We start from the raw sequence: 23,819 nt of genomic DNA on the forward strand, positions 1-23,819 counted from the left end.
ACCAATATACAGTATTGATCCTAAGGGTTTAAAAAGTTTTCTATTAAGACAGAAGGTACAGTTTAAATTAAAAAATAAAAATACGAATGTCCCGTAATGCTAGGGCCTTCCCTCTTTTGAGTATCTTCATTTTATTATATATATTCATTTCTATCTATGTATCTTTCTACCTACGTATCTGCCTGTCAATTTATTTATCCATCTATGTCTTGTCTATCTATCCATCCATCTACATGTCTATCTATGTACCTGTGTCTGTCCATGCATCTACGTGTCTATCTATGTATCCATCCATCCATCCATCCATCCATCCATCCATCCATCCATCCATCCATGTGACTATGTGTGTCTATGTATGTGTCCGTCCATCCGTCCATCCATCCATGTGTCTGTCTAGAGCATCATCTTTCTCATTTGACCGTGAATCCTTGAGAACAGAGACATTCTGCCTCTGACCACTGGCACAGCATCCAGCACAGTCGCTATTTAATAAATGCCTCTTGACCGATCAGGAGGGACGGCGACGCCACCGACAGAGATGGGGGTCTAGACGGGAAGGAGGGGAGCATGGGGCGAGGCTGGGGAGCAGATAGAGCTGGGTTATTCTGAACGGTCTCTGAGACGGGGCTGGCGCTCAGGAGAAAGAGCGGGCCTGGCCAGGTAGATCCAAGTCACCGAGTTGGGGTGAGAACGGAAGGAAGCAAAATGAGATCAGGAGGACACACGCACACACGCACGGGCTTCTGTCCGCGCAGAGACGAGCACACACGGATACACAGAGACAGAGGCAGGCAGACGGGCGCGGGTGAGTGTCTCTGGGGAGGGAGGGCTCCCGGCGGTGGCGAGGGCAGGCGGCACCCGCCTCGGACCGTACCTCGCACTTGCTGTTCGAGGCCCAGAATGACCTGCACGGCTTGCTGGAGGATGATCAGTTTGGTCTGTGCTTTGTCCGATTTTAAATGCATCTGGCACATACGTCCCAGTTCTTTGAACGCCTCGTTTATGTCCCGCACGCGCACCCTCTCCCTGGCGTTATTGGCCATCCGCCTCTCCCGGTCCCTCAGATCCTTCTCTTCCAATGACAGGGCCTCGTCGGTACTGCTGGGTTCACAGCACCAGAGGCATTAGTCAGGGAGGGCAGGCTCTCTGAGGGGCTGGTGGGGCAGGGGGGGACGGGGGTGGGAGGGGGGCTGGCACCCCCACCTCGTCGCTGGGCACGGGGACTGGGAGGCCGAGGGCAGTCCTAGAATTGGGCCCATACGGTAGGTTCCAGCCTGTGGTCTCAAGGAATAGTGTGTGGATGTGTCTGTAAGGCCAAAGATGTGCGTGTGCGTGTGCGTGTGTGTGTGTGTGTGTGCGTGTGTGCGTACAGCCACAGCAGGGTCGGAATATGCTTGTTCCCATCTGTGAGTGCTCCTGTGCATGTAAAGTGAAGACTTAAACCAGGGTTTGAGCTCATGACAATGTTAAAGGAGGAGAGAGGCAGGGAGGCTCGTCTCCACGAGGACAAGACCCGTTTGCATGCACGTGGCCGGCTCGGAGCCTCTCAGCGCGAGGCTCAATGAGTACCATCCTCTGGCAGAGGCCCGCCGCCTCTTAAGAGGCTCAGCTTGGAGGGGCTCAGAGGGTGCTGCGCAGGCAGGCAGCCTCCTAACCCTACTGGCTTCCTTCTTTCCCTAGACAACTTTCTCCTCCCAGAGCAGGATCCACAGCCTCAGCACAGGCCGTGGAATTATCTTTCTGGAGCGACACGGGCCTTCTTAGGTGGTTTCATGCCGGGGACAGCATAGCCTCCGCCATCCAAAGGCGTGCTGGATAAGGAGGGTCCCCCTGCCTACCGGGAAGAGTGGGTGATCTGTCAAGGCTGAGGTCGGAAAAGCCGGGGAGAGGCTTCTGCCTTCTAGACCTTAAAAATACTACAGAAAAGGGTCCCCTTGTCACGGTCACTAATACGAATCCCTAGTGTAATTATCCCTGGCTCGGGTTTTCAGTTCACATCTGAGACGGTGCAAAGAGAATTCAAATAACGGATTCCAGAATCAGAGGTCCTGGGATGGGCAACGAGGACTGGAGGCCAGGATCCTCGGCCCTGCGGAACACGGTCTCCCATGATCAACTAGACAAGGGTCTGCATCTCTCTCTCTCCCTTTCCCTGTCTCTGTCTCCCTCTCTGTCTCTCTCTCCCTTTCTCTGTCTGTCTGTCTCTCTCTTTCATATATAAATTTGGAGGCGGATGGCCATCTTATCTGCAAACTGTCCAACAAGGGATGTTGACCCTCAAGGGTTCAGTATCCAGCATGAAGAAATCTGGGGGAGGCTCGTCTAAGCCTCTATCTTCTTGTGACCGCTAGTTGAAGCTCCTGGGGGGATGGGCGGGACCCCACATCTGCCTGCCTCTAGCTGCTGAGGTGGGGGAGGTAGGGGATGGCAAGCTACACTTGTTCCAGCCTCCCACTCCCTGCCATCTTGGGAAGCAAGCATAAAAAAGGACAACAGCAGAAGACCAAAGTGATCGTGGCCGACGGTGACTCTTCCCTGGTCTGGATTGGTCATTTCATCCCCTTTCCCACCATCCCTTGTTTTGAAAGAGAATTTAGGTTTGGATGCCTGGCCCTCAATCTCCATCCTGCCCCGGCCCGGGCTCCGTCTCCATCAGCAAGTACAAGGTAGGGAGTGGGCCACCGGGGGGGAGGGGGGGGGTCGGCTGGGGACTGTCTGTGGGAGATTGGAAAGAAATCAACGGGGGAAAAAGGAAAGAGAGAATGGGGGAGGGAGAGGGAGAGAGGAGAAGAGGATGAGAGAAAGTAAAAGTGAATGAGCAGGGGCGGGCGAGGGGGCAGGATTATCAAACACACATTGCAACAGGACGCAAAATATTACAACACAAGAGAGGGAAAGTCAAAATGCCATGATGGGACAGCGGAGGGCAGGCAAAGGGGAGGGAGGCTCAGGCCCCAGGCCTGACATTCCAATCCGAGCAAGAGTGCTGCAGGGAAGAAAGAGTTAATGCGGCAGAAGGGATTTTATTTTGGGGAGGAGGGGAGTGGCAGAACCCAACGAGAGAGGAAGGGGTTAATGAGGAAGCTCATAGGGGTGAGACTTGAAAGGCAGGGGAAGGCAGAGACAAAGAGGTAAACGCTCCAAGAGATAGCGAGGGGAGAGTGGAAAGAACCCTGGTGCTGATGCTCACTGAATGACTCTTGGTTAAGCAATTTACCTCTGTGCCTCAGTTTTCCTCATCTGTGATAACAATGCTTGGGAGAGGCAGCAGCATTTGGTGGGGAAAGCCTCTATTTGGAATCCCAGTTCTGCACCCTATTAGCTGTATGGCTTTGACCAGCTCCCTTCCCTACTCTGCGCCTCGGTGTCCCCCTCTCTAAAAGGAAGGGTTTGTGTTACGTGGCCTCTAAGTTTTCCCCTCGGATCTCTGCTGGCTAGCTCAGGAAAGTGGGCTTTAAAACCCTGAGGATGCAAGATCCCTCGGGGGAGAAGAAGAACTTCTCCGTGACCAAGAACAAGTTCTAGAACAGGCTGACCAGCAAGGGGCCAAACCGGACTCGACAAGGAGGCCGTGTGTGGGCGAGACGGTCCAGGGTCTCCGGCCCCTGACCATCCTCCCCAGCAGAAAGAGGCAGAAAATCCCGGGACCAAGAGCGCGGTGGAGAATCGGTCAGTCAGTCCGTCCCCAGCCCCTGCCAGAGCCCCAACGGGGGAGGTCTTGCTTTAAATTCAGACTGACTTGGCCTCAGACACTTCTGAGCTGGGTGACCCGGGGCAGATCACTTTACCCCCCAGTGCCTGGCCCTTAGCGCTCTTCTGCCGGGGCACCAGTACACAGTATCGAGTCTGTGATTCCAAGACAGAAAGTAAGGGTTTAAAAATAGACAAATTCAGACTCCCTCCCCTGGCTCCCCCAGCCTCTCTGGGCAGATGTGGGGGGCTGGCTCCGACACTCATCTAAGGAAGTTTATTCTAGGCATTCTAGCAAGGGCCTGGTGGGATGTGTGTGCATCGCTGGGTGAGGGAAGACAGGGAGAGAAGCAAAGGGGAGGGAGGGAGTGCATCGGGGAAGGAGAGACGGGAAGCAATGAAGGGGGGCTGGGGAGGCCCCCGGGGTGGGCCCAGGAGCCGCAAGACAGCCAGACAGACAGCCAGACGGACGGACAGACAGACAGACAGCCCACGCCGGCCGGCTCCGTCCCAACGCTGGGCCCCCCCAGCACCGCGGGCCTCTCACTGACCTCGCACTTGCTGTTCCAGGTTCAAAATAACCGACACGGCCTGGTGGAGAATTAGAAGTTTGGTCTGCGGTTTTTCACTGTTAAGATGGAGTTGGCACATGCGGCCGAGCTCTTTAAAGGCCTCGTTGATGTCGCGGACACGGAGGCGCTCGCGGGCGTTATTGGCCACCCGCCTCTCCTTCTCTCTCTCCGCTTTCTGCTCTGGGGGGAGAAGTTCGTCCTCCTCATCCTCATCTTGACTAGGGGGTTCCGAAATGAGAGAACGAGACAGGGAACATTCTCCGTGGGTGCCCTCTGGGCCTGGGCCAGGGAACCCCGGGCATCCTGTCCTGGCACCCAGCTGACCGCCCCCACTTTCTGAGTGCCTCCTGCCATCCTGCCATGGGAGTGTGAGTGTGAGTGTGAGTGTGAGTGTGTGTGTGAGACAGCAGCTGTGTGACAGGAGCGTGTGCACGCATGCATGGGGGTGAGGGCACCAGGGGCACTCACTCACCTGACCTAGGGAGGAATGTGCCTGTGCCAGTGAGGCCCGAGGGGGGAAGTGAGGGGGAGCGGCCCTAGACGGCCTGCAGTAGGGAAGAGGGGCACTGGGGTCTAAGGAGGGGAAGGGGGAGAGGAAGTTAAAACAGGGTCCCTTGGACATAATGGCCCTTTGCTCACGGCCGGACACGGGTGGGGCCACCCCCACCCCTAAGGACGGGCCAGGAGGGGTCGGGGAAGTCCTGCTGATGAGGATGCTCCTGGGGGGCACCTTGTTCTAGTCCGGGAGGGCTTCATCTCCTTCTTCTCCTCCTCTGAGTTGTCTGCAACCGACGTGTTCTCCTCGTCTTCCTTCTCTTCCCTCTTGATTTCACTGGTTCCCGAAGAAGCGCCGGCTCTCCCCAGCCCCGACGTCAAGCCTGCAGTGGGGGGCAGGGACCCAGGAGAGACAAAAGACTTTAGCCAACGTTGCTTCCTCATCTAACCCACCCGAGACATCAGAGCCCAGAAAAGAGAGACCCCGGCTCCGGGAGTCTGGAGAACCTGACTTCCAACGCAGTCAAGAGACTTCCTCGGTCCCAACCCAGGGATATTTACGAAGGATATTTACATACACTTCCTATGTGCCCTACACTAAGGATGCCTAAGAGCAGTCCCTGGCCTGGAGGAGCTTACAATCTAATAGGAAAGACACTATTAAAATGAATACATACAAAGCGAGCTCTAGACAGGATAAATAGGAGATAATTGACTGAGGGAAGCACGGGAACTAAGAGGGGGTTGGGAAGGCTTTCTGTAAGAGATTTTAAGCTGGGATTTGAAGGAAGCCAGGAGGTGGAGAAAAGGTGGGATAGCATTCCAGACTTGGGGGCCAATCAGAGAAAATGCCTTCAGAGATTGAAGGCCGGTGGCTATCCCCAATCTCCTCTCCTGAAGCTTCCCTCCTCATCTGAGAACTCCTACTTTATGGAGGTACTCCAAGTCATCCCAAGAAAGAAACTCCCTCTTTTCCCCTCTGTACATCTTAGAACCCTTTTTCAAGATTTCTCCCTCTTCTTCTCTCCCCTTCCTTTACTCCAGGCTTTGACTATGAGGGGTCCCTTCTTATGGCCAAGGGTTATCCTCCACATGGACCCTGATCTCCTCCCTCTCCAACAGATTTTCCTGCAATCATTATCTCTTTCCTTCTATCTTCACTCTCCCTTTCTTCTCTGCTGTCCACGTGTCTCCATCATCCTTGAAAAATCCTCCCCCTCTCCTTAAGCTATCATCCTATCTCCGTCCTTTCTTTCTCAAATTCCATGAAACAGCTACATGCAATGGCTACATTTCTTCTCTTTCAAATCCTTTGAAGTTGGCTTCTGACTTCATTACTCAACTGCGCTCTCCAAAGTGGCCAATGATTTCTTGGTTGTTAAATCTGATGGGTCTTTTTCTCGTTCCCCACTTTTCTTGACCACTACTCCCTTTCTGTGATCTTGGGTCTTCTTCCCACCTGAAAGCCCTTCCACTGGATGCCATGCCTATTGGCTTTGGGTATTCCTCCAAAGCACTGTCCTAGGTCCTCTTTTTTCCTCTGGTGATCTTACCAGCTCTCACGAGTTTAACTATCATCTCTATGTGGAAGTTTTCTAGGTCTGTATGTCCAGCCCTAATCTTTTCCCCAAGATTCAGTCCTAAATCACCAACTGCTTAATGATTATTTTGAACTGGCTATCCTGAAGACACCTTACTCCTCAAACCCTCCCCTCTTCTAAAATTCCTTATTTCTTTTCAGAGGACCAGCATCCATCCTCCCAGTGAACCTCAGTATCATTCTGGATATTTCACCTTAACTCAGCCCAATCTTGTATTTTCTGGGGCAGGTGAGTAGCACAGTGGATAAACCATCAGGCCTGGAGTCAGGAGGACCTGGGTTCAAATATGAGCCGACACTTCCTGGCTGTGTGACCCTGGACAAGTCACTTAACCCTTTCCCCCTAGCCCTCGTCATTCTGCCTTGAGTTGTTACCCTTATTCCCAGAAATCTGCCCCTCCTCACTTTGGCCCCCTGGAATCTCTGGTTTTGTTCCAGATACCCTTCCTGGATATCCCCCTTGCAACAGGATTCATTCAAGCATGTCTCCATACATTTTGCCTCTCCCTTATTCAGCTCCTTGAGGGCAGGGATTGTCTTTGTATGTCTTACTGAAAGGGGGAGCCCCCCCCCCCAGCAGTGTAGCACACCTAGTTGGCTGAGAGGATCAAGCCAGACCTAGAGGAGACGTCCCGGCTTCAGACATTCCCTGGCTGGGTGACTCTGAACCCCCACTGCCTAGCCATTGCTGCTTTTCTGTCTTGGAAGCAGTGCACAGCATCGATTCCAAGACGGAAGGCAAGGGTAAAAAGCAAGCAAACAACAAAGAAAACTGGAGGGAAATCTCTGGTTTGAGACAGAAAGCCTCTCCCCGACACCCCGTCTGGCCTCCGTGGGCTCGCTTACCGCTGTAGGCATCCTGCTGCCGAGTGAGGTCGGGGAGCGAGCCGGGCTGGGAGGACAGTGACACGTGGTTGTGAAGGAGGCTGGAGTTGCTGGGGAGGCCGTCCTCAGTGTGGCTGCCCCCTACCTGTAGGACAGGCAGAGGAATGGGCCTGAGAACCGGATCCTCCCCCAAACCCCTTCCCCTTCGGAATGAGGCAGGGGACCAGGCTGGGGAGGCCACCGGCCCACTGCGGGTGGAAGGCCCGGGCTCCCTTCTCCTAATCTGGGGAGAGGGTTCAAAGGCAGAGCAGGGCCCGGGGCACAGGGGACTAGAGAAGATCCGCCGTCAAATCCCAGGGCACAAACCACTACCCCTCTCTATCTAACGAGTCAGACCTCCACTGAAGTCCTTTTCTGAGGAGATGGAGAAGCTGGAGGGACTCATCCCAGGGCCCGTCCCCATCCGGCCCACTCACCAAGCTCGAGTGTCGCCCCACCAGCGGCATGACGGAAGTGGAGAAGGCTTGGCTGAGGGCACCCACTGCCCCACTGTGCCCCGGCGTACCCCCGAGGATGCCGTGCATGTCTCCCGTCTGCCCCACGGCATGACTCCTCAGCACGTGGATGGCTTCATCTAAGTGATCTTCCATCTTGTTTTGCTGGGGGGGGGGGGAATAGAGGGGGTTTAGGGTTTCCCCTTCTGCCTCCTTCAATCTCTTGCTAAATGGCCAAAGCCAGACAGGGTGTTGGGTGGGCTGATTGTCCAGGGAGGCTTATTTCCCTTCCAGTCCATACTTTGTGGCTCGGGAAGGGGAAACCCTACAATTCTCTCTTTATTCCCTTCCTCCCTTAGGGGAGAAAGGAGACAGGCCCCCTTAGGGGCTCAAGAAGTGGGGCTCCCTGGACATGTCCGTACCCCACTTACCCAGGTCCCTCTATACACACAGGCACAAGGGGGAGGGGTATCTTTGGAACACGGGGCAGCCCCCCCGAATCCTCTCTGAGTCTCCCCAGGCAGGCAGCCAGGCTTGTCCCAGAGATGGGAGAGGAAGGGGAAGCAGAGGCACTCACTAAATTGTGAAGAGTTCCTTCGTAGCTGGGAGATAAGGCACCGGGTGCTCCTGTTCGGGGCCACTGGGATGTGCCTAGAAACACAAGACTCGAGTTCAAACCCTGCCTCTAAGCTGTGAGACTCTGGACAAGCCACTGGCATTCTTTGGGTCTCAGAGGGCTCGTCTGTACAATAAGCGGGTCTGGATGAGATGATTTATACACAGCCAGAAGTTACTAAATGCTTTCACGTTGTAAGGGTTAAAAATTAAGGCATCTTTCTCCAAACATTTTTTCCTGTTATCTACTCCCTCAAAGATCCCTTCTAGCTTTTGACTAATAATGTTCTTGAGTCTGATATTCTGTGATCCAGAAGGCCAACATTTTACAACAAGAAGGGTCCAGTTTATAGTCTAAGAGTTCAGAATTCAAATCCTAGGTCTAACATTTGCTAACTGGACAACAATAAAACAAACTGTTTCACCAAGCCTTAGTTTCCTCCTCTGTAAAATGGGGAGAATAGCACCTGTACTACCTAATTCCTGGGCTGTTTTGAGAAAGTGCCTGATATTGTAAAACCTGAAGGAGTATACAGAATTTCTATAATTTATCATGACAACCTTGAGATGCCACATGGGGGCACCATCTTCCCACACAACAAAATTTGCTTCACCAAAAAATAGCTCATTGAGCATTAAGAACATTTTGGGAAGGCCTTTGGGGATTGGGGGACCCACCCCTGTCTCTCTCTCCAGAAGTTCTCCCCATTCATGCCCCCCCTTCATCTCAGTAAGATTCAAACATCAAAAACAAAGCCTCCACTAATAAGAAAGATGGAGACTGTGAAGGATTGGGATGGACAACAGTAAAAATCTGAAGGGAATGGGAGGTTGTGTGCCAAAGTGGAGTGTGGGTACCTTATTCCATCACCTTTGGGCAAATCACTTAAAAAAACCCAACCAACCACCATAACAACAACAACAACAACCACCACCACCACCACACAAACAAACAAACCTCTCTAGGACTCAATTTACCCATTTGTAAAATGAGGGGGTTGGGCTAGAACATTTCAAAGGTCCAGCTCCAAACCCCATGATTCTACACCAAAACACAAGACACCAAGAGGGGGAGGAAGAAGCACCACTGTCTGTTCTGTGACTACACCTGGCCTCCCTTCTAGCCCCCAACAATGGAGCCATCATAGGGGCCTGTGTGCAGGGAGCCATTTCCCCCCAATGGGTTAGGGGTGGTGCAGTCTGGGAGCAAAGCCTGGCTCCTTGAGGGTCAGAGAAATCAACTCTCCTACTAGCTTACTCTCCAGAGTACTCAGTCCCTCTCTAGGAAGGAAGTATCCGCTGGAAGGGAGGACCTCGGAGGGACAGTGGGCTTGAATGTCTAAGTCTCCCTTACCCCTTCCTCGGTTCTCAGGGCTACAGGGGAGAGCTGCTGGACCTATTTAGTGAAGTGAGAGTTGGCAAGGCTGGTAGTGAGAGTGGGAGGTGGCCCTGAAGGCACTAGATAGCTGTGGGGACCCCACCTACTGGGGGCCCTGAAGTATTTTTAACTTAACTGACAGCTCTTCCAGAAACCCAGAGATTTCACTTCCTTCTCCCTCCAGCTGATATCCTGGGGGGGGGGGAGTAAGAGGGGAGAAGAGGGGGATGTGAACAAAGCAGGAGACTGAGAACACACCTACACGCTCTTCTACAAAGATATCTATGTATATGGGGGAGGGAGGAAGGGAAACAAAGGGAAAGGAGGAAAAAAGAAAGGGAGGTGAGAAGGGGGAGAGAAGGAAAGAAAAAGAGAGGGGAGAAGGAGGGGAGAGAAATGGAGGGAGGAAAGGGAGGGAAAGGAGGGAGGAAGAGAAGAGAGAAGGGGAATGGAGAGGGGGACAGGAGGGAGAAAGGAAAGAAAGGAGGAGGAAGGAACAGAGGAGAGAAATGGAAGGAGGAAATGGAGAGAGAAGGGGAGGGAGAGAAAGGAAGAGGGAGGGATAAAAAAAAGTGGTCCACTGTTGAGAGCTAGCAACACAGCCATTCCTAAGCATCCATCTTCCTACGTGGAAGATGTGGGCCTGGGGGGTTTTACATGGCAGGCACGGGGAGGGAGGAAGAAGTATGAGCGGGAATATGACTGGGTACGTGAGTACAGTGGGTATGTGCATGAGGGCAAGGATGGGTGGAGATGGCAAAAGCAAAGCCACCAGGCTTGGAATCAGGGGACTGGGGTTTCGTCCTGGTGTGGCCAGTAACTCGCTGTATTAGCTCCCCTTTGCCCAGGCTCTCCCCTATTCCCCCCACCTCTCTTGTGAGGTTCATGAGTAGTTAGTGATGCTTTCCCCTTATTTCCTTCCTTCCTGCTACCTCCTCCTTGGATGGTTTTGGGCTTTTCTTCTTCTTCTTCTAAGTCATCCACTAAAGCGCTATTCAGAGAAACAAGATGTAATCCAGTTTCTTGGAATGGCCAAATAAAGATCAGAAACAGCATTGCAACAAGTCTACTGGTTAAGTGACGGTGCCCTTTGCTGTAGGGTCACTTTTTCCAATTCTCCATGTTTGTTCTTAGGCCACGTGCTTCTAAGAACCACAGTAACACGAAACTATCTTATCTTAAAAGAAGTTAAGTCTTAAAAAAAGGCTCAGATTCCCACTGGCCAGCCCTTTCCCGGCCTCCTTTGGAGGGTGGCAAATTCTCTGTTCAGGGACAAGGCAAGGGAGGCAGGTTGGTGAGGAAGTACCGGGAGAGGGATAGTGGGAGCCTCTGTATCGGGGTGCCAGAGCACATGGCCCTGAGCCAGAGAGGGATGGGCACAAAGGGGTGCCAATGGACCCTGGAAGTCATTACTGTGCACCAGATGTTGAGTTAGGCCCTGGGCACACACATTTCAAAGGCAGACGACCCCAAGGAGCTTCCTCTCTTAAATAGAGAGCGAATGGTGACGAAAGAAGGGAGGGCAGCAGGAGGAATAATGGGGATGGCAATGCAGTGGGCCTCTCCCACAAACCCTTCCCCAGCTTTTCCCGGTTTCTCCTGCCCTTTCTCCCTTGGCTCTGAAGACAGGATTGAGGAGGTGGTCGGAGGGGCTGGCTATGGCTTAGGCTGGGTAAAGTCACAGCTTATCCTTCTACACCTCCCCACCTGGTGGGGAAGGGGAGATAACTGGTCTGCCATAGCCAATTCAAACAACATTTACTAAGGGCCTCCCATGTGCCTGCGCCGGGCCCTGGGGAGGCAAGGAGAGAAGTGGGGGTAAATCCCCTCAAGAACAAGTTTGGACCCAAGCTCAGATACTGATCCACGTGAAGGCAGGTGAGCACCGAATCTCAGCATGACAGAAATGCCTTGAAAACGTGCATTGAATCGAGCAGACAAATTTCCCATACAATCACCGCTCCACTGGGCTGACCAAAAAGGGTGGACCCTGATCCCTCGTGCCCCCCCCCAATTCCCCTAGATCACATACCTGCAAGTCCCCACCCTGATCCCTCATGCCCCCCCCATTCCCCTAGATCACGTACCTGCAAGTCCCTGAGGGGAACCCACCGGGGTCGAGGGGTTAGAAGGAAAGTTATTGCTTGAGTGGTCTGGGGAATAGATCTAGAGGGGAGAGAGAAGAAGAGAGAAAGAAAAAATGGTTCAGGTGGTCTCCTAGTCTGAGGTCCAAGTGAGGCCACTCCTGCCTTATCTTTGAACTGATGAGACATCAGGGTGCTGGTGGGCTGGTATTTCTCCCAATGTTGGATTACAAAAAGAAACAAAATAACAGGTAGCTTTCCGTTGATGGCTGATCTACAGCAGTAGAGATATCCTTTTAAATATCATTGCTATTACAGATGTCTTTTTTGTAGTTATTGATTAAGAACAATAGGGATATCTGGATAGCAAAATATGGGAGTTCCAAGGTTCAAATCTGGCCTCAGATACTTTCTGGCAATTCACTCAACCCTCCATGCCTAGCCCTTACCACTTTTTTTGCTTTGGAACCAAAAATCAATATTGAGTCTTAAACAGAAAAAAAAAAACCAGGGACTCTAGTGCATTTGGAGGCAACAGGACTTGGACTGTAATTCTAGTTCTCTCTTGGGTTTGAATCTAGTTCTTGAGAGACTTAAAGGAATCATTTCTTCTGTGGATAGATGATCTCTATGGCCCTGTGCTGTTATTGAGTAAATCCTAAGGCAGGGAGATGGGATAGAATGTTTGAATTCGGAGGCCTGGTTTCAAAATTAATTTTCTCTTTTTTTTCCTTCCTTCCTTCTTCCATCTTAGAATCAATTCGAAAAGAGAAGAGTGTCAAGGGCTAGGCAATCCAAGGTGAAGTGACTTGTCCAAAGGTACATAGCTAGGAAAGTCTGAGGCCCGATTTGAACCCAAGATCTCCTCACCTCAAGTTTGGTGCTCTATCGACTCTGCCACCTAGCTGGTCCAGGTCAACCTAGGTCTTAATACTTCCTAATTGTGGGACCATCAGGCTTCTACCAATGAGAATGTGAACTAGACCACTCCTACTCCAGGTCTTGGCCAGGCTTGGTAAAGCCAAGAGATACAGAAATGGGAATATTTTTTACAGCCCGGATTGGCTGAGGGAATGAAGGAAGGCCTTTGGGGCAGCTTGTCCCGAATGATGCTCCCAAGGAGAGCATCTAGGACACGGAATAGGGAAATCAGTTCCAGAGAAAAGAAAAAGTACCTTGTCTCTTGCCTCTGCTGCTAACTACATAAGTGACTTTGGGGAAGGGATCAATCCTCCCTGGGCCTCAGTTTCCTTATCTGTAGAATAGCTCTACAGCTATGATTCTGTGAGCAGCCACGATGACACTGCCACCCTCCCTTCCCCTCCTTGTCCATCCTTTGTGCACCAGGAGGCAGAAATGGAGGTGGCCCAAGGGTGAGCAGGATGATGAGTGGAGGTTTGGTACAGTTGTCAAATGAACGTGAGGCCCCCAAGTACCACTGTTCCCACCATGCCTTTCGCTTCCTGGCACATACACCCGGTGCTCTCAGTTTCACCCACCTCAGGGTGACTGTGGTGAGAAGCAGTGATGGGGGGAGAAGGAAATGGGACTACCTACAAAATGGCAGAGCTCAAGGGCAGCCTGAGTGAGCTGCTGGGAATATGGGCTGCCATTCTCAGTTGGGGGGAGCAGGAGTGCGAGCTTCTGTCGCTGTCTCCTCTCTTGGTCAGTGGGCTCTGGGAACTGGGATACAGAACACTGGTCAGGGACCCAAGAGAATAATGATGAGAGGAGACACATGAGGAGGCCGGGTACCTTAGGACACCCCCACACCCCCTTCATCATCTTCTCCCACCATCTGAAATAAGAGTCTCACGAGGGAAACTAAGGCCATCTCCCAGCTGGGTCTGCCACAGGGGAGAACGTAGCCCTCCCCACCCAAGGGGAAGGGACTCTTGGAACCCTTCTGGGGACAAAGAGAGGTTGAGTGACTGAGAAAATTCTTACTGGGCTAAAGTAAATCTGCTTCCTGAATTCCCTAGTCCTGTCCTACCACTATCTCAGGGGACAGAAAAACTGGCAGAAGCAGCTCTTACCGAAGCTAATGCCTTCCCAAGTGCATCTCCTGAGCTACCAGCTGTAGTCCCTCTGTTACCTGTAATGGAAACAGAAAAAGGCAGAAGTCACCCCATCTACTCCCATACCATAGGAGGGGGCGGGCTTCCTCTTACCGTGGACACAGAGAAGCACAAAAGGAGGAAGGGGACTCAGAACACAGGATGTTGGAGATGAGAGGGAAGATGGAACGTGGAAGAGCAGAGCTGGGGGGGCCCCTTCTAGGACCGGGACCAGAACCCAGGTTCTGACGGATGCTCCTGGTGCCCACCTTGGGGCCTGACTCTGGAGCCAGACTTTCAAAACGCTCTGTTCCATCCTGGATCCACTGAAGTCAGGGAATATAAGAGGGGACCAGATGGGAGGGAAATTCACCATCCGAAATAAGTGATCTAGCCCAAAAAGGGACTGTCTTGAGTGCAGATCAAAGCTCATCCTTCACGAGTTTTTAGTGTGCGTGTTGGTGAGGGAGAAAGAGAGAGACAGAGAAAGAGACAGACAGACAGACACACAGGTATGTGTGTGTGTGTGTGATATGTATCTTTGGTCAGAATATGGGGAATATGAAAATATGCATTACATGAAAGAATTGATAAAACCTATATCAGACTATTTACCACTGGAGGGTGGGGGAAAGAGGGCAACAAAGAATTGCAACTGCTAAATGACAGAAAACAATGGTGAAAAACTGCTTCTACGTGTAATTGAAAGAAATGAAATGAAATTAAAAAAAGGAATAGAGTGGTACCTACCTATGATGCTCTCTGTCCCGCTGATTGGTGGTGTATGGCTTGAGACGCCATAAGGGGCGGTGGCAGAGGAGAATCCGGACACGGATGGGATCCCACCATTGACTTCCCCTGAATGCATCTGGTAGTTCTTAGGAAGACCCCGCAGAAGCAGAGGGAGAAGGAGAGATGGGTCAGATGGCTGAACTCCAAGGGGCAGCTTTCCAATCTGTTTGGGGGCTTGCTGGGGCACCACCAGTCTTTAAGGGGTTGTCGTTGTTTGGGGAAGGGCTCCATTCTCCCATCCCCAGAGGGGGGGTCTCCCCTTACCATTCGTTCGTGCTGGTGTAAATTACTGAAGCCGCCACTCTGAGGGAGAGGGGAAGAGGAGCTGCCCAGCATGGAGGAGCCATAGTTGGACTGGTTCATGGTGCCTGATGGGCTCCATAGGTCCGCTGAGTTGTGTAGTCCATCTGTTGGGAGGACAGGGCCAAAGGAAAGAGAGAAATGGATACAGTGAGGGTTGTGGGGCTACAAAGTTGGCCCCAGATGCTTGTCTACCTACTTTCCCAACACCCTTTACATCAATTCACATGCTATCTCAGCAGTCTACAGACCGTGGCACTTTCCCGAGTCCTGATCCCAGATGGAATTCTAAACTGGACCCTGGACTAGGAGCTGACCTGGGTCAGTCTGGGCACTGGCTGTCCAGTCCCAAAAGGAGACCAGATCCCTGTAGGTCCCCCAAGATGCATGTCCCAAACTCCTAGGTAGGGAAAGATGAATGGCTCCCATTCATCCCAGCCCGAGCACCTGGGCCTGGCTGTCTCTCTATGGTCAGTGTGGTTGTGCACATATAGAAAACAAGGGCATGTTCCTCTCCCCCCCAACATTGGGTTCGACGGAGTCATACCTGGCATGTAGAAGGCTGCAGGGTACACAGTACTGGCAGATTTAGAGGAAGTGTATCCCGTGGGATCTCGGCTGTAGTCATCACCTGAGTTTGAGGGGTACACCTGCCAAGGAAGAGAGGTGCTCAGAAGAAAAACTAGCACACGTTCCTGCACTCCTTCTACTCAAGAAGTAGGTAGGGGTACAGTGGAGAGAAGGCTGGATTTGGAGACTAGAAGATCACAGTTGGAATTGAGTCTCAGAGAAAGTCACTTACCCCCTCCTCAGCCTCAGTTTCCCATTCTGAAAAATGAGGGTAATAAGAACTACACCCCACAGGGCTATTGCAAGGCTCAAATGAGATTAATTTCTTCTTTGCAAACTTATATAACCAATCTTGTCTCTGTCATCCACTAGGGGAAATAGGGTTATTTTGCGCTGACCCGTCTTCTCCCCAACTTTGGCCCAAGCAGGAGGATTTTCAAATTTTCCACAAATTACTTAGAAGTTTGGGGAGACTGTAGGGGGATGGGGTAATAGGCAGTGTATATCCTTAGGAGAGAAAAAAAATAGGGAAAAGGAGAAGGACTGGGGGAAAAAAGGCAAGGATATATCAGAAAAGGAAAACATACTGTGACAGGAACTTGCTGAGAATGAGCCCAGAAAACTGAATTCTAATTCTGCATTTTCCCACTCAATTTCAAATTCCCAATGTGATATTCTGGGGTCAAAGCCCCAGTCTTACATTTTGGTTTCTAAAGGCCCTCTCTGCTCTGACATTCTCTGTTCTAGGGACTCTCCCAGCTCTGGCATTCTCTGTTCCAAGGGTCCCCCCAGCTCTGGCATTCTCTGTTCCAAGGGTCCCCCCAGCTCTGACATTCTGTGTTCTAAGCTCCCTCCCAGCTCTGACATTCTGTGTTCTAAGCTCCTCCCAGCTCTGACATTCTGTGTTCTAAGCTCCCTCCCAGCTCTGACATTCTCTGTTCTAAGCTCCCTCCCAGCCCTGACATTCTCTGTTCTAAGGACTCTCCCAGCTCTGACATTCTCTGTTCTAAGCTCCCTCCCAGCTCTGACATTCTCTGTTCTAAGGGTCCTCCCAGCTCTGACATTCTCTGTTCTAAGGGCTCTCCCAGCTCTGACATTCTCTGTTCTAAGCTCCCTCCCAGCTCTGACATCCTCTGTTCTAAGGGCTCTCCCAGCTCTGACATCCTCTGTTCTAAGCTCTCTCCCAGCCCTGACATTCTGGGTTCTAAAGGCCTTCTTGTCCTTAACATTCTGTGCTCCTGAGGCACCGTCCCCTCACCCCCAGCCTGTAAAATGTAAAATGGGGCCAGAACCACCTGTAGCACCTATCTTGAAGGCTTCATAGTAATGAGGCACATTGGGAATGGTCAAGGGCCAGGATAAACATCAGTAACTAATATTCTCTAAAGTTCCCTTGTGGTTCCAATATTCTATGTTCTAATGAGGGAAGGAGAGAAGGACAGAGCGGTCCTGCTTTCCAGGCTTCTTGGCCCTGAAGGCCCAGGAGGGTGCTTTGTGGCTTAGCTCCCTTTTGCCTTCTGCCCCCCCCCCCCCCCCATTGAGAGGGGATATGTGATAAGACAACAAAGGGATAGAGACCCCGTCTCAAACAGTTTCCTGGTGACGTGGGTGCCTCTCTGGCTGCGCCTGAGGGTTGGGGGGAGCAGAGGCTGTGCCCCAGGATCCCTGCTTCCCCTGTCCCCCGCCCCCATCTCCAGGCCCCTCCAGTTTGGGAGGGAGTTCCCCTGCACGGGCCTCCTCCTGCTGTGGGTGGGGGGCTGGGATGGCCCAGATCCTTTACACTGAGATTCAGTTACATTTTCAGCAGATGGTAACTTAGGTTTTAGAGGCCCCAGCAAGGGCAAGCTAATAGTTTTTTCTTTCTTCTTTTTTTTTTCTCTTGGTGGTCTGGTCTATTTGGAAAGGGTGGGGGCTGGGAAAGGAAAGGGATTTCTTCTTCTCTTTTCCCTCTCCTTTTGAGGACCCAAACACACCTTCCTCAATCCAAGCTCTAGGACTTGGGGACTAGTGACCCAGGAACCCCATCCCCCACCCCGCAGAAGGGAGCTCCAGCCCGGCCATTCACAAAGTTTCTCTTTCCTTCCTCCTTTGATGAAGGCTGTGAAAGTGAATTGGCCAAGCCACTGGATCTGGGACTCCCCCTGGGCTTGGCCAGATGCAGAGAGGAAGCAGCCCTGGGCTGGGGCCAGGGGAGGCAATGGGGTGAACATGGTCCTGGCCAGCTGGGTCTAAGCCTGTGGAGTTCCTGAAATTCAAGCCCATGGATTGGGCCTGGGATCCCTTTCCCTACTCTTGACCCAACGAATCCTGATGGTAAAAGCCAGTTTTCTTTAAAAAGTCTTTTCCTCATAGACCTCGCTCTGAAGTACGGTGTGAAATACCACCTCTACTTTATAGACAAGCAAACGGAGATCTTCCCACTTTCACTTCCAACCCTTGCAAGTAGTGACACCTTTTTTTTTGGGGGGGGGGGGGGGAAATTCTTCCTTCTCAAACTGGAATAAAAATCTTCCAATTTTTGATTCAATCTACCACCACTTATGTGGGGGCAGTGGGTGTGAGGGTCAGGGGATCTGGATTTGAGTCTGGCTATGCCCCTACTAGATTGGTGGGTGGGGTGGGGAAGGGGGGGAGCAGCCCTTTCTTCCATTCCTTGTGTTTCATTTTATCCCTCTGGATGCTTGCTAGGTTCCTCCCTGTTCCTCCCTGTAGGGTTCTAAGGTCTCTCTCAGGACTTTTTCTGTCCTCAGGGTTCTCCCAGCTCTGATATTCTCTGTTCTAAGCTCCCTCTCAGCTCTGACATTCTCTGTTCTAAGCTCCCTCCCAGCTGCCATTCTCTGTTCTAAGGTCTCTCCCAGCTCTGCCATTCCCTGTTCTAAGCTCCCTCCCAGCTCCGCCATTCTCTGTTCTAAGCTCCCTCCCAGCTCTGACATTCTCTCTTCTAAGGACTCTCCCAGCTCTGACATTCTCTGTTCTAAGGACTCTCCCAGCTCTGACATTCCCTGTTCTAAGCTCCCTCCCAGCTCCGCCATTCTCTGTTCTAAGCTCCCTCCCAGCTCTGACATTCTCTGTTCTAAGGTCTCTCCCAGCTCTGACATTCTCTGTTCTAAGGTCTCTCCCAGCTCTGACATTCTCTGTTCTAAGCTCCCTCCCAGCTCTGACATTCTCTTTTCTAAGCTCCCTCCCAGCTCTGACATGCTCTGTTCTAAGCTCCCTCCCAGCTCTGACATTCTCTGTTCTAAGCTCCCTCCCAGCTCTGACATTCTCTGTTCTAAGCTCCCTCCCAGCTCTGACATTCTCTGTTCTAAGGGTCCATAAAGCTTTATAAAACTAGCTGATTCTACAAGGTGGCTGGCAAGAGGAGAACAGAAAACCTGGGATCTAAGAAGGGGGAAGATGAGACCTCAGGTGGGTGGTGTCTATGGGTGGGTCAATTTGGGGGGGGGGGAGGAAATGAGGTGTCTCTTCCTCTGGTAGGGAGGTGGGGCTGGGGGGGGGGGTGTATGGTGGAATACGTGGCGCCAGGGAGCCCAGAAACGAAGGGAATGAGAAGGGCTACAATGAACAAGAATTCAGCAAATTGACTTTTTCTATAATTTGATTAAATAGCGGGAGCTGGGAGAGCCAAGCCTGTCTAAGAGCTCTGTGCCATCTGTCGGGCCCTGGCCCCCCGCCAAGGCTTCATGCAGCTGTGCTGTAAGGGAGGGGTGGTGGGGGATTGGGGAGGGGAGCGTATGTGTGTGTGTGTGTGTTTGTGTGTGTGTGTGTGTGTGTGTGTGTGTTTTGCTAGTGGGAAGCTCCCTTGATGTGCAGATGTGGGGGAGGCAGAGGAGAGCCCCTCTCTCCTCCACCATCAATTCCTTCTTCCCTCTCTCCAAAGCTTGGGTCACTACTCTGGGTGGGGGCGGGGAAAGGGGTGGTCACGGGGGTAGGCCCTGGCCACTCTCCCTCACACATCACAGTCCGTCAGTTCTGTGCACCCCACCCCTAAAAGGGGTCTGGAGCCCCCTCCTTCGCCAATAACGACCTGGCCCTTCAGCATGTCGTTGGGTAAACCTTTCTTTGGGGCTCACTCCACCCCAGACTGAAACTGAGCAGACTAGATGTTAGAGGACCCTCCCAGAGAAGATATTCTCAGATCCTCTTTGGTTCTCGAGGGAGGTAGTGAGAGGCACTGATTAAGGAGGGCCCAGGTTCCATACCTGGTTTTGTCACCTTGGCCAGTCACTAAATTCAACATGCTTGCAATAACCTGAATTCAAATCCTACCTACAGCATGATTTTGAATGGGAATAGATCTGAAGAAATCATCAAGTTCAATCCCTTCAAAACCTGAGGCTGGTTAAGATGGGGGGGGGGGGGCGTTATTAGAAAAATATTTCATTGAAAATCTAATACTAATCAATATAACATTCAAAACGGAGCATACAATATCAGATAAGATTTAGCATTCCACTGAGGTTTCCAGTGACTTGTTTAAGACCCTAAGCAGGTATTAATTCGAACCCAGGTCTTTGGATTTTGTTTCTTCAGCTATTCTCACCCGGCTGGGGATTCTGTACCTGCTTTACTCTAAGAGACAGGCCCAGGATGGAAGACCTTTCCCGATGTCCTGTGGGGGAGATGGGGCACCAAACACTGGAGTGGGAACACGGCCCCCATCCTCATAAAGGGGTCATGAATTGTGAGAGCTGGAAGGCACCCGAGAAAACCTCCAAGTCCGGGCCCGAGATGGGCCCTAGACGGGCCCGCGGCTTGTCTCTGGTGGCCCAGTCATGAAGGGTTAGGCGAGCCAGCGTGGGCCTCCACGCCCCAGGATCTCGCTTACACCACAATCGTCAGGAAGAGGACAGAGGTCCCCACCCGCTCTGGGGAGTCGAGACAATTGTCAGCCAGGCCTGCAAAACTCCCGAGCCTGGCTTTGGCCCACTGGGCTCCGGTGGGTGGCAGAGGGATGTCGGGGTTGGGCTGGCAAACATGGGGGGAGGGGCGCAAGGGAGAAATGTCAGGTAACTCTTCTGGGAGAGCAAGAAGAGGCTCTGTTATAGGATGAACAATTCATGTTACACATCTCGGGTTCTCCCTCCACCAGGTTCTGAGCAGATGCTCCGGGCACGGGTGGGTACCACAGGCTGCTGTTGGCTATCTCTTGGGGTGGGAGGATGGAGGCAGGATCCTTCTCCATCCCCATGCACCACTTCTGTAACGGAGGCCCTCTTCCTGTGACAGCCTCCCCCACATCCAACAACATAGGTGTACTCACCGAGGAGGGGAGTCCTGGAGGCACCTTCCGGACCTTCTTGGGCTGCCCATCTAGCCGGGGAGACACAAACCAAAAAAACCATGAAGCCACAGGAAATACCAATCCTCGTTCATTTTGGCCGTGCCCCGCCCACTCCCGTCCACCTGCTCTGGAACATCTTCCCCCTCCTCCCCTTCCCATCCGTCCGGTTCCTCTCCGTCCTTCGATGCCTCCTTCCTGGAAGCCACTTTGGCCTAAAGGATCATCCCAGCCTACGTTCTCAGGCCACACTGAGGTAAGCCTGAAACTGTTTATATATCATCTTCCATAGATGACTTCTTATTTCAAGGATTGCAGAACACTTATTTTGGCCCTTCACTAGCTCTGTAATCTTTTCTGTGTTTTATTTTTTTTAACTAAGAAACTTTAATTAATTAATTAATTAATTTAGAATATTTTCCCATGGTTCCATGATTCATGTTCTTCCCCACCCCCACCCTGTTAGCTCTGCAATCATAAGCAACCGAGTCACTTAATCCCTCCAGCGACCCCAGTTTGGTCCTATGTAAAATGGGACGATAACAACTGTACCACCAACCTCATCGAGGGGGAAAAGTGCTCGCAAGGCAAGGGCTTTGTACAGACATTAAAGCACTACGGTCTGAGCTCCCCAGAAGCAGGGTCCAAGGCTCCTTCTCTTTTCTCCCCTGGAATGCCCAGCAGAAGGCTGGCCCCCCCGGAGATGGGAGGCTCAGTAGGCGCAATGGGACTAGCCAACAAGGATGCCCCAATTTCCTTATCTAGGATGGGATTGGGATTTTCAGCAAAAAAGAAGGTTCCAGAGCACGCAGGCCAGGTCCCACCCTCTACAGATGAGAAACGAGGCTCCCAGGGAAGTGACTCGCCCCCTGTCAGTGGTATTACACTGGCCATTACACGGAAGTGGCCTTCGTTGCCAATGGCGCACCTCACTGGGATTCAAACTTTGGTCCAGTAACTCTGAAACCAGTGCTTTTCTCCTAGGATGGGGGGGTCAGAGCAGGAGCAGAACAAGCCTCGCTGGACCACATGCCCTTGGCTTGCTCGGTCCAGTGCCACGATGGCAAAGAAAAGGGACTGTGGATGCTCAAGTTAAAACCACCCAGTTTGCTTGTTGTTGTTCAACAGCAGCAGAGAGTGGGAGGGAAGTCCTGAGGGCCTGGGGGGAGGGGTCCACTCTGGCTGACCCCAGGTGACTGCAGGTGACCCCACAGAAAGGAGAGCCAGGGTCTGGGCCCTTCAGTTGCTAACTGTGTAGCGATGAGGCTCAGGTTTCCTCCTCTATAAAAATGGAGACCACCAGCCTCATGTTTGGCCTCTAGGTTGCTGTGGATAGAGCCTGGGCCTAGAGTCAGGAAGACCTCAGTTTCCATCCAGCCTCAAGACCCTCATACTAGCGGTGTGACCCTGGGCAAGTCACTCACACTGCCTGCCTGGCTTTCCTGGTCTATAAAATGGGGGTAAATAACAGTAACTCTCTCCCAGGGTTTGTTGTGAGGATCTAATGAAGTTTATTTATATTTATAGTTTTAATATTTATGAATTTATTTATAAGATGCTTTGCAAACTTTAAAACACTATATAAATGCTAATATTATTGGGAGTAGTACCACCTACCCCAGAGTTATTGTGAGGAAAACACTTTGTGAATCTATATCCCCTGAAAATTCAAGTTTTGTTTTTACCCCAGAAGCAAAGCAATGAGACTGTACCCCACCACCAGAAGTGATCATTCCGTTTTTCTCCCTGCCTAGAACCCTCAACTTCCATCTTAGAATCCATACTGTGTATTGGTTCTGAAGCAGAAGAGTGGTCAGGGTTAGGCCATGGAGGTAAAGTGACTTGCCCAGGGTCACACAGCTGGGAAGTGTCTGAATCCAGATTTGAACCCAAGACCTGGCCTGGCTCTCCATCCACTGAGCCACCTAACTAACTATCCCCAGTCATTCATTCTTAAGAGGACATGTATAGTCAGGGGAAGGAGTAGGGAGAAAGCAGGGTTTGAGGGTTGGTTTTTTTATGGGGGGAGGGAGGGGTTCCCCAGAAAGAGAGCCTGTAGGAGCCCATCTTCGGACCTCCTCTATATCATTTGCACATTTGGGGGTGTGGAGGGACGAGAAGTAGCTACCACTTGGGTCTCTTTGCCGTAGGAGAAAAACAAAGTGGATTTCCCGGCTGAGCGTCTCTTGGGGCGCCAGGAATGTAAACTGAACTTCTTCTGCAGGGGCAGGTAAGTCAAGTCATTTGTGAGGGGTGTGGCTTCCCCTGGAGGGAGGCTCAGAAGAGGCCGCTCCATCCCTGCCTGGGCAGCACCTGATAACCTGGGGCCTTTGGGACACACCTGTCCCAGCCTCACGTGCCTCTCTCATCCCCCGGGCTAGGCTGGGCTCCGGGTTACTAGGGAGAAGAACAAGGGCTCCTATCTACAGAGAGCTGGACGGTTGGCAAATAAAGCATTTTACGTCCACGTTATCTCACTGGATCCACAGACATCCTGGGAGGCAGGTGCTATTATTATCCCCATTTTACAGATGAGGAAATTGAAGAGACCCAGTGGGGCTAAATGACTTATTTCAGGGTCATTCAACTAGCGAGAGGGTCCGAGGCAGGACCTGAACTCTGGTCTTCGTGGATTCCAGGTCCAGGACATTTTCTACTCAGGCTGTGTTTGGGGAAGGTGATGATCATCTCTCTGGGGGAACAGAGGATGGGAAGAGCCCTGGGCTGGGACTCCGCAGAGCTGGACCGGCCAAAGGGCCTGGGGATGCTCAGCCTGGCGGTCATGCAGGACTTCTGTCTTCTAGGGTGGGGAAGGGAATGAATCAGTTTGTTCTCAGCCCCAGAGATGCACCAGGAATGAGGAATGGAAGCTGTGGCTGATGGAACAGATTTATACAACTCAATGGAAGGGAAAATGGACCAACCATCAGTTGTCCCAGAGTGGACTGGGTTGTCCTGGGGAGGTCTTGGGCTCCAGAATCACAATATTAAATCTTCAAGGAACCTTACAGGTCCCCTGGTCCAAATTCCTCACTTTATAGATTAGGAAATAAGGCTGAGAGGCCG

General features: G+C 51.9%; 1 protein-coding gene and 1 long non-coding RNA gene across 7 annotated transcripts in view; one reads left to right on the forward strand and one right to left on the reverse strand.

Moving 5' to 3' along the window:
• TCF3 (transcription factor 3) overlaps nucleotides 1-23,819 on the reverse strand; it is a 107,390-nt gene that overhangs the window by 7,544 nt on the left and 76,027 nt on the right. For 2 of the 6 annotated variants that reach the window (XM_056822184.1, XM_056822183.1), the window contains exons 8-18: nucleotides 20,736-20,785; nucleotides 15,450-15,552; nucleotides 14,867-15,009; nucleotides 14,561-14,687; nucleotides 13,790-13,848; nucleotides 11,757-11,835; nucleotides 8,254-8,327; nucleotides 7,659-7,841; nucleotides 7,204-7,327; nucleotides 4,993-5,140; nucleotides 4,242-4,480 (exon numbers count right to left, since the gene is read on the reverse strand). In XM_056822184.1, coding sequence (XP_056678162.1) covers nucleotides 4,242-4,480; nucleotides 4,993-5,140; nucleotides 7,204-7,327; nucleotides 7,659-7,841; nucleotides 8,254-8,327; nucleotides 11,757-11,835; nucleotides 13,790-13,848; nucleotides 14,561-14,687; nucleotides 14,867-15,009; nucleotides 15,450-15,552; nucleotides 20,736-20,785 — 1,329 coding nt within the window. Of the gene's footprint in view, nucleotides 1-874; nucleotides 1,102-4,241; nucleotides 4,481-4,992; nucleotides 5,141-7,203; nucleotides 7,328-7,658; nucleotides 7,842-8,253; nucleotides 8,328-11,756; nucleotides 11,836-13,789; nucleotides 13,849-14,560; nucleotides 14,688-14,866; nucleotides 15,010-15,449; nucleotides 15,553-20,735; nucleotides 20,786-23,819 lie in introns of all 6 variants that reach the window. The other 4 variants (XM_056822188.1, XM_056822185.1, XM_056822187.1 and 1 more) reach the window with 4 other exon arrangements.
• On the forward strand, nucleotides 2,087-7,296 carry LOC130458254 (uncharacterized). The gene is made up of 2 exons (XR_008917360.1): nucleotides 2,087-2,666; nucleotides 6,499-7,296. It is a non-coding gene; the product is annotated as an uncharacterized LOC130458254 (long non-coding RNA).

The sequence above is a fragment of the Monodelphis domestica genome, chromosome 3 (genome assembly GCF_027887165.1).
Source record: "Monodelphis domestica isolate mMonDom1 chromosome 3, mMonDom1.pri, whole genome shotgun sequence".
NCBI classification, from domain to species: domain Eukaryota; kingdom Metazoa; phylum Chordata; class Mammalia; order Didelphimorphia; family Didelphidae; genus Monodelphis; species Monodelphis domestica.